A 14,596-nucleotide genomic window follows, 5' to 3' on the forward strand; every position below is an offset into this window, starting at 1 on the left:
TCAATACTGCGTAGTGCCCCGGCTGTCAAGGCATCACTAGCCAATGCTGCTACCATTGCTTCATGGGACGGTACCATGGCCGGGGTTTTGATATATTGTATTGTACGGGCGCACTGTACGTGACTAAACATCATCATCATGTCCGCCATCCGCCACAGCCATCACTAGCTTCGGTTGTCTAGCCCGGATGAGGTGACAACGGGTCAAGCTTGATGGGTAAACCCATCGAGAGGTTTCCCGTCCCCGGTTCCCATGAACTCGGCTTCCCCATATATCCTGCCGTTTCCCTGTGTCTCCTTGTTTTGACTCCTTCAAACTCTCTTCGAATGAATGTCACCCAACCCTCCTTTGACACTCCCACCGTAGTATCACATACCGCCTCCGTGCTACAATCCTGACGTCGTCTTACTTTTAGCCTGTCGATTCCCCAACATCAAAGGAACTTCCATACCTGACGGCTCAACACCTCTCGACCTGTTCAGTCACACCCAATATCATCCATACGTGTTACCGGTATTCCATCCGGACTATTATCCCTTGTCTGGTGCCTGACTGTCGCCTTTGTTTCCAACTCTTTGTTGACGCATCACCGGGGACACCAAAGAGACGGCACGACCTCGATTCTGGAAGGCCATCTATAACCCTCAGTCACCGAGTCGAACAACTGGGAATTGGTACCATTACACATCCCGACATACTCTTCCAGTAGAAACTCGATCCACTTCGACAAAATGATGGTTCCATCGTTAAAGGCCCTCTTGATGGGTGAGTATCCCCCAAGTCTGCCACGAGCTATCCGACTAACAACCTACTTTTAGCCTTGTCCACCCCCTTGGCCAACCAGGGCATTCCGACCGACACCTTCGGCAATGGTGGCAAGGCCGTTGCTGCCCTCAGTAACGGCGTTAGCCTACGCATCATGCCACTTGGCGCATCAATAACGTATGGGCAGGCATCGACCGACGGCAACGGTTACCGTAATTCACTGCGCAATGCCATTGTCAAGCTCGGCAACCCAGTCAACATGGTTGGTTCGCGTCATCACGGCACCATGCAGGACAACGATGTCGAGGGCTGGCCAGGCTACAGAATCCACGAGGTCCACGCGAAGGCCCACACCGCCGTGCCCGCGTACAAGCCCAACGTGGTCCTCATCAATGCCGGCACCAATGACGCAGCAGGGAATCTCAACATTTCGACAGCGAGCGACAGGATGGGAGCCATGATCGACGAAGTCTTTGCCGCCAGCCCGCGCGCTGTGGTTATCCTTAGCACGCTCATCATCAACACCTTACCGGCCACTGAGAAGCGCGTGTTGGTCATCAACGACCAGTACAAGGCGTTAGCGCAGCGGATGAGGGATGCGGGTAAGCGAGTGATCCTGGTGGATATGCACGACGCGACCAAGGGCCCAATCCCCGAAGACATGTTCGATTCCACCCATCCTACTGATGTCGGGTACCGCAAGATGGCCAACATATGGTTCCAGGGCCTCGTGGAGGCCAGCAACCTCAAGTGGCTCCAGGCGCCCGAGCCTCTCAGCGGCGTGCCGGATAGCGGGGTGGTCACGGCGAGGATGGTGAAAGAGAAAGCTGGGAAGCGGGCGGAGGTTTTCAAGTCATAATACCACCGCACCGTGGCGACTGGCTGAAGAAACTCGGAGAAATAAAGAAGATAAAACCGATGTTCGAAGGGATGGGTTTGCATGGCTGGCGGAGCCTGGAGTTACGGAGCGTTTTTTTTTTCCCGCAACATTTTTTTGGTTAATGATTTTTTTTTCATTATACCCCCTTCGTTTTAGCGTTGATGGATGACTGATTGAAGGACTTGGGTATTAGATGTAATGAATAGGCCACATGGAGCGAAGAATACGTTCTCTGTTGTGATTGTTATGCCTTCTTTCCATCTGCGTGAAGGACACTAAAGATATCAACTTCATTGTCGTCGTTCAGTTCGTACTGTCTCAATGCCGGTCGTCTTGTCGAGATGACCGTGAATTCTCGATATATGGCTTCATAATAGAAGGTTCATTGTGTCGTCGTCCAAACCCCGCTTAATCGCCCATAGGAATGAACGAGCAACCTGTAGATAAACCTGCCGGATGTGGCATGAGGTTGGGTTGATCCGCACTGTAGGGGCTAGTTGGTGAACGTAGTGTAGATCCATCGCCGCGCCAAGATGGGGAGCAAGTCGAAGGCTTGCACCATGTATCTTGCACACAGACCATATATATGACTACAACCAATATGAGTAAAACAATTCATTCAAGCTTCGTTCAAGCCTATCACAACCTTGACGCCATGTGGCTATTCCTACGTGCGTCATTTTACATCGATTTGTTGGGTCAGGTCTTGGTACGTAGGTACACAGTCGGAATCGAAAGCTTGGTATCTTGGTCTTCTCTTGGCTTGCATCAATCAACATTGTGGCAGATGCTTCGCTCCAAGCATCCGATATTTATTACCGACAGTGTGGTTTGTCCGGCCCGTACCGGTAACCGTCTTGGCTGTTGATTGTGTTGGAGAGATTGACCGACTATCTAGACTTCCATATTTTGTATATGTGAGCGAAGGCAATTGAAGTTATCGTAAAGGTCAGGAAAGGCAAGATAGCTAGGTACATAGCTAGCTGATTGAGCGCTTTCCAAAATTAGTGTAACCCTAGACATGGTCTCAGTCAATTCACACTTGACAATTAACCACCTGCCCATGTATAGCTACCAAGTTTGAAACTTGTTGCCAACCCCAAGACATAACAACATTGTCTGTGTTTTTGCACTCCTGTTTTTTCTACACTACACTACACTACTTCAAACTCCAGAATCAAGAACCATCTCCGAGAACAAAAAACCAAGCTACGTACGGCAAAGAGACATTCAAAGCTGTATGTAACGTCTTCAAATGGTGGCTCCTAAACATTTTTGGTTACACCAGACCACACCACATCACACCAGACTACCATCCCTGACCGTGAAACGTATCAGAGACAGCCAAGCTCACCCCCAAGACTTCTTCCTCATTATGGTACTTGCTTCACCTACCGTCAACGTTACTCATATTGTCACTCCTCCTTCTCCTTCTCTTCTTCTCGAAGCACATGTCTTGGATGCTGGTCACTTCACAACCATCTTACCTTGTGTAGCTCCCCACCTGGAAGTATGACTGATCAACGAAAACTCTGGTACAAACGAAGGGATGTGACACAAACATGTAATCAGCAAAATGTATGAGCTTGCTGCGCAAGTTGAGAGGCATTAAACCAGGTACGGCCCAAGATTTTTTTCCCTTTTTCTCAGGTCTTTTTTTTTTTTTTTTTTTTTTTTTTTTCTTCTTCTTCTTCTCTTTTTTCTCCAGTAAAGGAACTACTTTTACAGACAAGATAATGTCCTGTCAAGACCCCTTCGGACAGAAACCAAAAAAGCGACTTCTCATTGACCCTCAATGATTCACATTTTTATCCCGCCGCGCATCGATGGGGGAATTGAAAAAAAAACAAAGAGTATAAGATCAGGAGATGAGCAACCATGGACAAAAAAATGAATTTCGAGTGACTCGATAACTGGATATGGACGAGCTGGGAATCGAACCCAGGACCTTTCGCATACAGGGGAGTATGCTAAGCGAACGCTCTACCAACTGAGCCACACGCCCGGAAATTGTGAGAATGGGAATAATGAGCTTGGCCTATGATCTCAAAAGTGAACGGAGTGAGCTTTAATACGAGGCATGGAAAGGATGAATGGTGAAGTCGTTGATCGAAGAGAAAGAAGAAAAAGGACAAGAGAAGGTGAGGGACTTTCGATGATGTAAGCATGGCCCATGTGTGTGGATCAAACAATGCCAAGATAACTTACCATCTTGGTCAACAGATGAGGCACTACAAGACACAAGAGAGAAGAAGAGTGCAGATGAATAGCTGGGTTTGTGGAAATGTAGTTCAATTTCATTGTCCCCTAACGTACTGAAACTAGGGTATCAGTGTTACGATATGGATACCAAACGCAAAGGTCAAAAGACTGGCCCTAGTGTGTAAAAAACGTCCATCCTGCTAATCCTAACGCCACTCGCTGCTTATGTAGATGAAAAGCAAATGATCCTGTAAAAAAGAAAAGAGTTCCAACGCCTAAACCCCGCTTTTCCATGCAACGCTCCTCCCCGGAAGTTTTAGACGAAATGATGATGATGATCGTCCTCAATTGGGACATCGGAAGGCAGCTCAGATAATACTGAAAGCGGAAGTCGTGATAGTGCTGATAGAAATGTGAGGTCGGAGATCGTGGTGCCGAGATAATGACCAAAACGTCGAGCAATGACGTCGCTATCAAAAGAAGGTGGCACTGTGGAAACCAGTTGACGATCCAGCCGAAAGCAGTTGAAGCTGATTGCTCCCGTACTTAATACGAGTCGCTAACGACCGACTCCGTCGTCTCGGACATGTCCATGTCGAGGGGGTCCTCACTCGAGAAACTAGCTTGACTAGAGGTGTCGAAACAGGTCAGTTAGTTGAGCCATCCGACAAGTCAAAAGACCCTTCAAACCCCGGAGAACGAGAAAAGACAAAACTTACGATAACTGACTCCAACCCTTCTTGGAACTCGCCCTCGCAATCGCCTCCTCAGCAGCAATGACATGCGGCAACCACGGCTCGGCACCCGCCTCCCAGACCCTCCAGGCCGCCTCCTGTACTTTAGCCGGATTGGTCAAGTCGTCTACAGCGGGGTCGTTGCGGAAGTAGAGGAAGATGCGGCCAAACTGGTCGTAAATAGCCTGTAGTGTCGGCTTTTCGCACTTGCATTCGACGTTCTTGACGAGGATGGAGAGAACGCTGTGGACCTCGGAGCACGTGTTGCAGACCCAGTTGCAAGGGAACGAGTGAGGAATCACCTCCCTGCCGCGCGAGTCCAGCTGGGGGCAATCGGTGCAGTAGCCATGTGTGCATTCGGCCTTGATGCACTGCTGGTCGTGAGAGGAGCCTTCCTCGTTGCATCTGCAGCAGGCTCGGGAACGCGCGGTGAAGAAGCTGGTGGGTTTGATATGGCTAGCCGGCATTGGGGCAGCCTCGACGACGGTGAGCTTTTCCATTGTTTGCGACTGATGGTTTGGCTTGGACGGTGATTGATGTGTGATAGATTCGCTTGCGGGCGAGGTTGGTGGTCCGCGCAGCTAAGGGGACGATGTCGTGTTTTGAGAAAGGTGGAAAAGTAGCAGAACTGAGCCGATGTTGTTTGCCGTGGTGACCGTTATGACGACTGGCAGGAAGTGAAGAGTGTCTGCCAATAAGGTTTATGATGTTGAGGTTTGATAAGCTTCCGAAGACGGAAGGGGGGTGGTCAACAAGGTTCTTGGTTGCCAAGGGACAGTAATGCGTGGGGTGTCAAGGTCGCAATGGTCGCTGTTGAGAGCTTTATCCAAGGACGGCAAGTAAGACGGGCGAGAGAGATGTAACAGGAAACAACTTTCAGCAAGGTCGACGAACCGTGACCGAGGAGGAGGGGCGACATTTTGTTTTCAGAGATTTTATATCATAAATGGAGTTCGAGCAATTGGCCGAGGCAGATCCGGCATGCCGTTGTCGCCGAGATCCAAGCTTGGAGGCGCCCCCAGTTGCCTAGGCCACTAGCGTAGCTGCATCCACTGAGGTGCCCAAGTTCCACCTGCTAGTGCCGCGATCCCGCTGTGATGCTATCCTGATCCCAGAAGCTGAGATGCCATTTGGCGATACAAAGTCGCCCTGAAACGACCCTTTGCTTTCTTCCACCACATCGTAATCTTCTGTTGAGAAAGTCTGCAAGGTAGAGAGAGGTAGTCACATGTAGATCAAAAACTGGCTTTCGGTTCGGCCGTGAGTTTGAGTCCCCTACCCTTGAACCTCTCACGCCTCTCTCTCGCTTTAGCCATCATCGGTGGCAGACTGGCTTCCGGACTTCCCCTTTCGTTGTCCGGGCGTGATGGGTATGGTCAGCCCTGAAGATGGATGATCTCCAAATAGATGACATCTCTTTGAAGTATCAACCCGGGGTGCATCGATCCGGCTGCAGCCATTAGCTCACGATATGGTAACAGAGATTATGGGACTGCTATCCAAGCTATCCTTTTTGCCGACAGCATTCATCAGAGGCGCATTAAAAACGGCACTTGCCATTATGGTGTCCTCTCAGCCTTTCTTCCACACTTGAGAAGATGTTCAAATCCGGAGTCACCCGGTGATTCATTGTGAGCAAAAGGACACAATGCCGAGATAACAGTGAACACAGAGACCAGGCAAAATGAAGCGAGAAGATATGTAGTGTATTTTTGTGCACACCTGTGTTGTTGTGATCGGCGCTCCCAAGGACAAAGGCCGAACTCCAGCTTCGGACGATCCCCACCTGATGGGCCTTGAGTATTCCGGGACCGTGACAGAATGTGTGTATCAGCAAAACTCCGAATGCATGCAAGCAAGATAATTCCGTCGAGAATTGACACTTTGAGCCTTGATCAAAACGGGTGGAACATATGCGTCTGCATCGTTGATGGCAGAAATGACGATAAAACAGATGGTCGGCGCTAGTGCAGTGGCGGACATGATGTCGATATTGCCGCTGGTCGTTATCGCTGTCTTTATCGTTTGAATAGCAAAGTCCATTAAACAGGTGTGACGTTCGCTCGGTTGATTGGTTCGAGTGGAGAGAGAAGATTTGGATAAAAGTTGTTGGGAATCTTGGCTCGACGTTTGCGCAGATGTTTGTTGAGGAAAATGGAAAAGATTGCAAAGCATGTGAGGGGTTCCGAAAAAGCCTAGGCCATGCTCCACTATTCATGCTTAAAATCGTCGCTAGTGATAGCGGCGAGGACAGCGGCGGGGCAGGGCTGCCCGACGGTAGTGTACGCTACCCTACCCCACACAGCCCGAGAAGCGAACCTAACCATCTCCGCAACTGCCACCGATAACCCCATAGTTCGTTGACGTTGACACATGGCGTGCGGGGAAGGAAGCTGAAGTGTCAACGTTAACCGGGCCGGATAAATCGACTGTGTGCCCAGATATTTCGGCGGTGTGGGGGCCGCCTGGCCAATGATACACCCATGTTTGCGCCCGCCAAATTCCCACCAAAATGACATGTGTGCAACATCCACACCAAAATTGCATAGGGATTTATATAGACGAGGCTTTCTAAGATACTAATTCACGTAAATATACTAAAATCGTAGAGTTCATATTTATACTAGTATAATTACAAATATACTAGTATTGATACTACTAGTCCGATTGGGAGAACTAGTATAACTATTAAGATTACTATTAGCTAAATAGTAGCGGCTAGTAAGGATTTAAATACCGTAGCTACTATAAAGGAGGGGGCAGCATTATTAGCTGGCGGGTAGGCTAGTAATATTACTATTGTTAATACCTATAGTATACTAGTAACGGCGGCGGCGGTTAAGACTATTATTAATTCGTAAGTTCCCGCAACCGTGCCTCTAGCTGTGCCTCTCTTTGCTGTAACTCCCTCAATTCCTAGAATTGTATTTTCAATCTCTCTATCTCTAGCCTCGCGCTCTCTATTACCACCTTAGCCTTTTACTCCCTCTAATTAGCTAATACCGCTTTAATTATCTTCCTCTTCTTAGGAGAAGGCTGTATTAAAGCTTTAGGGGGGGTAATATAAAATAGATTATATTTAATATTAGAGGAGGGGAGGGGAGGGAGAGCGGGTATAGTAGGTATAGGTTGGGTATTGTTACAAACTTTCTAGTAGTTAGTAATAATAGGGAAGTGTCATAGGACTAGCACCCGACAAGGCATCTAGCTCTAACTGGCCAGATTTGAGTACCAAGACGGCAACCCGTATTAAGACTGCCCCAATCAACTCGGACTGCGGTACCGCGGCGCCCTAAACTTCTAGAGTATTCTCCCGCTAACTTAAGTTATAAGGTACTATTATTAAAGCATACGGCTATTTAAACTCTAGTACTCAATCTACCCAAAGGGTAGCGTTTTCTCCTTTCTTTCTTCGTAGAATTTTAATATATATATAGTAGCCAGTACCCGCGTATCGCTCTGCTGTCCCCTTATAGAAGGGGATCTCTCTCCTTGTATAATATTAGCTATTATATAAATAAAGGCTATAAGAGATATAGTTAGTATATTAAATAAACAATAGTTAATAAAAGGATATAATAAAGGGATATTTAATTACTATGTCTAGTTTGAGTAACTAGTGTTTATCGATTATACTTTGGAGTATAGTACTATTTAACTGTATAATATTAAATATCCTATACTAGTAGGGTAAGTTATATTGCCTCGTAAAGTAGGTAGAGTATTTTGCTTTTAATTTTTCTAAGTTAAATTGTAATTGTTTAAAATTATTATTAATCAATTAAGTTTACTATTAAAGTAATTCAAAATAAACGAAGTTGGTAATAAATTTTAAGTCTATTAGGGTAGTATACTTGAATTTCGCTACGTTTTTCGAGATTTAATACGTATATTTAATTATAAAATTCTCTTTTAACTATTTAAAGGTTTCAATAATAGTTGTTAGTAATTAGTTGAAATTAATATGATGATTTTTAAGTAGTACTTTTAAAACACTATAGGCACTTTTTGTATGGGAAGTTACTCGTATACTAAAATTACAGTATAATTTAATAGCGAAATAAGTAAATTCGTACTTTAAAGGGAGGTAAATATAAAGAAGGTAGTTAATTATAATTATAAAAAGAGGGATTAGTAATTATATAAATAATAATGGATAGATATAATAATTATACCTTTTTACTTGAGGAATTCCCTTAATAATACCCGCTATTACTAGTAGAATCCCTCCTCTATATTAAAATATACTATTGCCTTCTACAAAGTTAAAATCCTATTTATATTGTTAATTTATTTACAGTTTAAATTATAGGGGGTACGATTATTAATAGGCTAAATAAAGGGATTTTTAATTCCTAACCCGAGGTAGTAACTCTAATTATCCATATTTAATAATTAGGCAGCTACTTAGCGGATAATAGAATTTTTATTAGCGGGGTTAATATTTATATAATAGTAATTCTTACGGAAATAATTCCCGTTACTACTACAATTACTTAATATTATACTCTTAAAATTACTTTCTTATTTCTTTTTAACGTAAAAGGTGACGTTCTTTATTATATACTAGAAATAGATTTAGTACTAAGTAATAAGAAAGATTACTTGGCAAACTCTCTTATACGCTTTATTGTAATTAGTAATAATAATTAGAGGGTGGGAGATACTATATTTTACAAATATAGCCTCGATTTATTAAAATACTTATATAAAGTATACTTCCTTTTCGCCACTTAGTAAATAGTAACCAATATTGAAAGTCGTATATATAGTTATTATCCTATATATTTAAAGAAGTGGTATGTCGAATTTATTGACTTTATACGTATAGTCTAAGCTTATAACCTTGGGATTCTTCCTCAACTGTTTAATATACTATAAATAAATTTAAAAGATTCTCTCGATTAGCCCAAACTCCTCGCCGTTGTAGCGGTAGACTTTATAATAAATTCTCTTTATTAATTGTAACTAGTTAAAAAATTATTAGGTCAGTATAAGGGCGCCCGCTTACTTTATTTTATTAGCCGCTAATATATTAAATATATTACATTATGTAATAGTAATACTAGGGAATTCGTTATAGATAATAAATATAATATCTAACGAGGAAGTTTTTAGCTATTTGGCTAACTAAAGGATATTAATAGTTACTTCCTTTATATAATATTAGCGATAGTTAATAGTAAAATAATTAATATTATTAGGATTAAGGGGATAGTTGTAGTCCCCCCTTATAAGGGTAAATTATTATACTATAATTTTAGTATTAAATATTAGCTTTCCCTATCATTTACAATTTCTTTTTATATTCGCTACTAATAATCTTTAGAGTAGAATATCCTCCTCGCGCTTTTTACTACGCTTCTTTACTATAATATATTTAATATTATACCAGCTAGTAAACCGAGTTGTAACCTTTCGTCAGTAATTACTAATATAGTATTTACAAATACTAAATCCGAATTATCTAGTGATGTTATTAATCTCTTTAATAGCAGCGACGACGTTAGTCTATTAACGAGAAGAAAATTTAAAGAGGGCGGGTTTACTTTTATTAATATTATTATCCTTCTCGGTCGCTTTATCCTAGTCCCTCGAAGAAGAACTTAATAACGACGAACTTAAGGAGCTTAAGGGGGAGCGGCGGCGGCGGAATACGGGGATCGCTAGAATTGGAAATAGCTTCTCGTCTTTAATGAGCTCGTTGATATTAAGAAACTCGTAGTCATTGTCGCGTAGCTCGGTTTTAATCTATTCGATTGAGGGAGTCGGACTGGGGGCGCGTGCGGGCGCGAGTATAGGGGAGGAGGCGGTTAGATTAATAACTTTAAATATTTCTATAGTATATGGTTAGTAATTTCGATTACGGTTAAAACCTCTCAATACTATACTTACTAATTACAATAGTAAATAATAATGGCGATGGCGATGTGCTCAATTGCTTTAATCGTTATTGCTGATATATAGAAATGTTATATAATGTTGCTCGCTAGCAAATTTGGCGGGCGCTGACATGTTGGCTCACGATTCCTCATTGGCCAGGCGGCCCCCACACCGCCGAAATATCTGGGCACACAGTCGATTTATCCGGCCCGTCCGTCACAGATGCGTTTCCATACATCCGACATCCGACGTCCGAGTCCGCTGGTCCGTTCGGAGGCAATCCAGATACTATGTGAATAGATACTTCCCAACCAAATAACCAATCCAGATTGCGAGGGCAAACGGGCGCAGAATATGCTTCGGATAACGTCTCAACGGGATGAACGACACTCTTGACTTCTTGGCGTTCGTCTCAACCCAAAAAGATCACGGTGTCGACATGATCAAGACGCAACCCCTTAAGACGCGCGCCAGTGCCCCCGTGTAGCAGTGTGTTCAACTTATCTCAACTACTTTCCTAGAATAGATCTGTGACAGTTAACAGCTACCTAGACCGGCACAACTTAACAATAGTTGAAGCCAGCCCACGGAGTTTACGGTAGCCAAGTTTCGGGACTGGACATATCAAAAGACAAAAGGCTTGAAAGCCAAGATGGACAGGGCTTTGATAATATACCACCAGCCAGTTGGCTATAACCATCTCCAACCTCTTCACACGAGAAACCCAAGTAACGATCGAGCACTGCAAGCACTATGTCGTTTCATGCTCAATGATCAGGGAGAAGGATATATGATTGTCCTCTATTCCTCTCATTATCTTTTGAGATACAAAATAGACAATTGCCATAGCTGTGCCTGACAATCTCTTCCATCGCATTTTCCTGCTGTAGTGGTTTTGGGTAGGACGATAGGGCCAGATGAAAGAAGGATCTGAGCGAAACTTGCTGGGTGTGAAACCCCAAAAGGACAATGCAGGAAGGGATAGGGAAGCAGGCCAAAGATATGATGGGGATTGATTCGCTATGTATCAATAGACATACGATCACCAATACACAGAAACTACCAGGCGGCCAGATATCCTAATAACCGAATCGCCAAGTTTGAACTTGTATTCTCGAATCTAGATATGCTCATCTAGTTATTACATAACATACACCTATATGGGTAGGGGTTTTATGATAAGATATTCATCAAGATAAGAACGCTCGCTTGCTCCCAATGAATCCTTCCGTCATACAAAAACCAAAACTACCAACCAATCAGTACTCGTCCTCGTCATCTACTTCGTCGTCATCGGCAAAGGGGTTGATATCCTCCTCTCCACCCTCATCGTAATCGTCATATCCGCCTTCGTCCTCGTTATTGTATTCCTCTTCGAATTCCTCTTCAGGTGCTGCGTCCTCCACCTCTTCCTGCACCTCTTCCTCGGCAGCAGGAGCGCTCTCGACAGCCGCAGCGGCTGCACTACCAGCACCCTCGCCCTCTTTGTCATGGTTCTCAGTGGCATCGCCAGCCTCACTAGCCAGCGCGCTATCTGCCTCGTTACTTCCCGGTCCCTTCTCGTTGAAGTCCAAGTCAAAAATCTGGCCAAGCTTGGAGTAATCAAGCTTGGTACTGATGCCGCGGTTGCGCATCATGTTGACAGCCGCCTCCTCAGCCGTCTCGGGCACGCCGCCGTTGTCCTCAACCCGATTCTTCTTGTTCTTGCGCTTGTTCGAGTTGGGGCCCTTGTTCTTCTCGGCCAGCTTCGCGTCAAACACCCTCTGTTGCTTAGACCGGAGGAAGTCCACGTGGATATTGACCCAGATCTGCTCCTTCATCTTGGCCTCGGCCTCGCCTAGGCGGCAGTACTTGACTTCAGGATCATCGGCGAACTCGTGCTCGTGAACGATGGGGTCGTCCAGAGCTTTGTTGGGGACGTACTCGGGGCGCGTGTACTGGGTCGATAAGGGTGGGTTGAGGCGGTCTGTGACCGGTTCATCCTGGCGTTCTTCGCGAGTACCAGCGTCTTCCATGACCGTGTCAGTCTCCTTGGTTGTGCTGGGTTGCTCGGTGCTGGTAGGGGCAGGAGGGGGGTCGGCAGTAGGACCAGAGGTAGAAGCAGGTGCAGAGGCGGGTGCAGGGACAGAAGGAACAGAGGCAGAATTGGCGGCTTGTTGCTTCGCATTTTGCGCTCGCTCTTGTTTTTTCTTCCGAGCATCTGCCAGCTTCTTCTGCGACTCAACACGTTTGTCCGTTGCAACCTTTTCGGCCTGAGCGGCATTGAGGAACTCGGGATCGTGAAGATGCCCCTCCATCTCTTTCTCCAAAAGAGCCTCATCCGTCTGCCATTCCTGGGTGATGGGCATCGTAATCTTCCTAAGCTTCTTCCCTCTCTTTTTCTCCTTGTCACCATTTTTTCCGGATGTTTCGCCATTGCTGGAGGCCCCAGAAGCGGCAATGTCGACACCTTGAGCCTTGGCGAAGGCGACCTCGCTGCTGGGATCAACATCCTCCTCTTCATCGTCCGAATCCGAATCGGAATTCGAATCGCCGTCTTCATCCTCATCCTCCTCATCCAGTTCACCGTACTCCTCAACCAATGTCTTTAGCTGTTGCTCTTCGCCAGCAACTGCAGTAACGATGAGAGCCTCGGCCTCAACATCAGGATCGCTGTCTCCTTCTTGCCGGGGAACTGGAGGGACAACGAAGCCATCTTTGTCGATAGTCTGGGGTGCGGCCGAGGATCCATCGTTAGTCCGGATCTTTTTGGTCCCCTTCTTCTTGCCGTCTCCAGCCTCCTTCCTCTTCCTCTTCTTAGGGCGGGTGTGCTTGGCCTTCCACTCGTCTGTTTGCTTGTAGACAAAGGGGGGATCGTGCTCTGGAGCCGCTTTCAAGAGGTCCTCGTTGTCGAAGTCTTGTACAGTCATCTGGGCAGCGGGTACGCTGGCAAACTCGTCCATTCGCTCCTGAATGGTGGCCATTGTGACCTTGACGATGTAGACAACTTCTCTGACAGTACGGCGATAGTTGTGAGCTCTGGCGGCCATGATGAGAGCCGCACCGCAGATACCAGCAGGCCTACGACCATGGGTGATGTTGTCGTGTTGCATGCGCTTCGCAATACGGACAGCGGATAAGGCTACTTTGTTGGTGTCGTGCAGAAACTCCAGTTTGGAAGCAAAACGGTAAATGAGATCCTCAATCACGATGGGCCGAGGGCCTGTGAGAAATTCAGGAAACCGGTTGAGGAAGTCCTTGTAGCCACGACCAAGAGCGAAAACGTCGGTATGGAGGAGATCAGCCAAGTCTATGAGCATGATCTTGTGGTTATTTTCCGCCCTGCAAGCGGCGTACAAGCAGATGGCGGCCACATTTTGCTTACGGCGACCCTGGACGAAGTTGGCGTGTGAGCAGGCTTTGTAGTAGCGGAAAGCAATATCGCTGATGCTTTGTCCGATTCTGAGCTGGTAGGAGTACTGTTGCATAAGAGCCTTGACCTCGCGGAGACTTCGTTCACGGGCTTCAGAAGCACCACCGCCAGCAACACGGCGGAATGCAAGACCACCAACGCCGCGGATCCCGCCTTGATCAAAGGCGACATGAGTACCGTGAACAACGGCGGCACCAGAAGAAGATTCACCGAATGTGATTTCGGAGACAATGTTGCTGTCATCAGCGACCATACCACAAGTCTGGCAGGTTCCGTCGACGACATTGGGCTTTGGACATTTCGGGTTGGCGCACTTGGGTCGGTTAGGCTTAGGCGGTGCGGCTGCTGTAGGCGCAGGTGTAGTGTTGCTGGCCCCCCCATTAGATGCTACTGAAGCCTCCCTGAAACGGCGCTCGCGGCTCTCTTCACGCTCCATGATTCGGCGTACGGCATTTGGCCGCTTAGGCTTGGGCTTTGACGACATGACTGCTAGTTTGCTGTTTGCCTTGTTCGTTGTCGTCTTTTTATGATGTTTTCTATGTCACCAAAGTTTCTTAGAGCAAGGGAACCGATGCCTGAAAATAGAGTAGGCAAATGAGCTGTGCAATGGAAAAACCGATGGTTGATGGGAGGCGTGATGTTGGCCAGTGTTGTTCTGGAGAAGTGCTGAGCGTGGGTTGAAAGCGACGCGTTGTTGAATCCCAAGTGAATTGCAGTGGG

At 46.1% G+C, this 14,596-nt stretch overlaps 3 protein-coding genes across 3 annotated transcripts; 1 reads left to right on the top strand and 2 right to left on the bottom strand.

Moving 5' to 3' along the window:
- Positions 1–334: 334 nt before the first annotated feature.
- On the top strand, positions 335–1,761 carry NEUTE1DRAFT_121106 (uncharacterized protein; the record flags this gene model as incomplete). Its single annotated transcript, XM_009851216.1, has 2 exons — positions 335–765; positions 819–1,761. 2 exons carry the CDS (start codon positions 732–734, stop codon positions 1,622–1,624), a joined length of 840 nt encoding a protein of 279 aa, XP_009849518.1.
- A 2,162-nt stretch (positions 1,762–3,923) lies between these two features.
- Positions 3,924–5,179, bottom strand: NEUTE1DRAFT_79198 (uncharacterized protein; the record flags this gene model as incomplete). The annotated part of the gene is made up of 2 exons (XM_009851217.1): positions 3,924–4,475; positions 4,567–5,179. The coding sequence occupies 2 exons, from the start codon at positions 5,079–5,081 to the stop codon at positions 4,394–4,396; spliced, it is 597 nt and encodes a 198-aa protein (XP_009849519.1).
- A 6,544-nt stretch (positions 5,180–11,723) lies between these two features.
- On the bottom strand, positions 11,724–14,360 carry NEUTE1DRAFT_145317 (uncharacterized protein; the record flags this gene model as incomplete). The annotated part of the gene is made up of 1 exon (XM_009851218.1): positions 11,724–14,360. One exon carries the CDS (start codon positions 14,358–14,360, stop codon positions 11,724–11,726), a length of 2,637 nt encoding a protein of 878 aa, XP_009849520.1.
- Positions 14,361–14,596: the final 236 nt, after the last annotated feature.

Source organism: Neurospora tetrasperma (genome assembly GCF_000213175.1).
Source record: "Neurospora tetrasperma FGSC 2508 unplaced genomic scaffold NEUTE1scaffold_2, whole genome shotgun sequence".
NCBI lineage: Eukaryota > Fungi > Ascomycota > Sordariomycetes > Sordariales > Sordariaceae > Neurospora > Neurospora tetrasperma.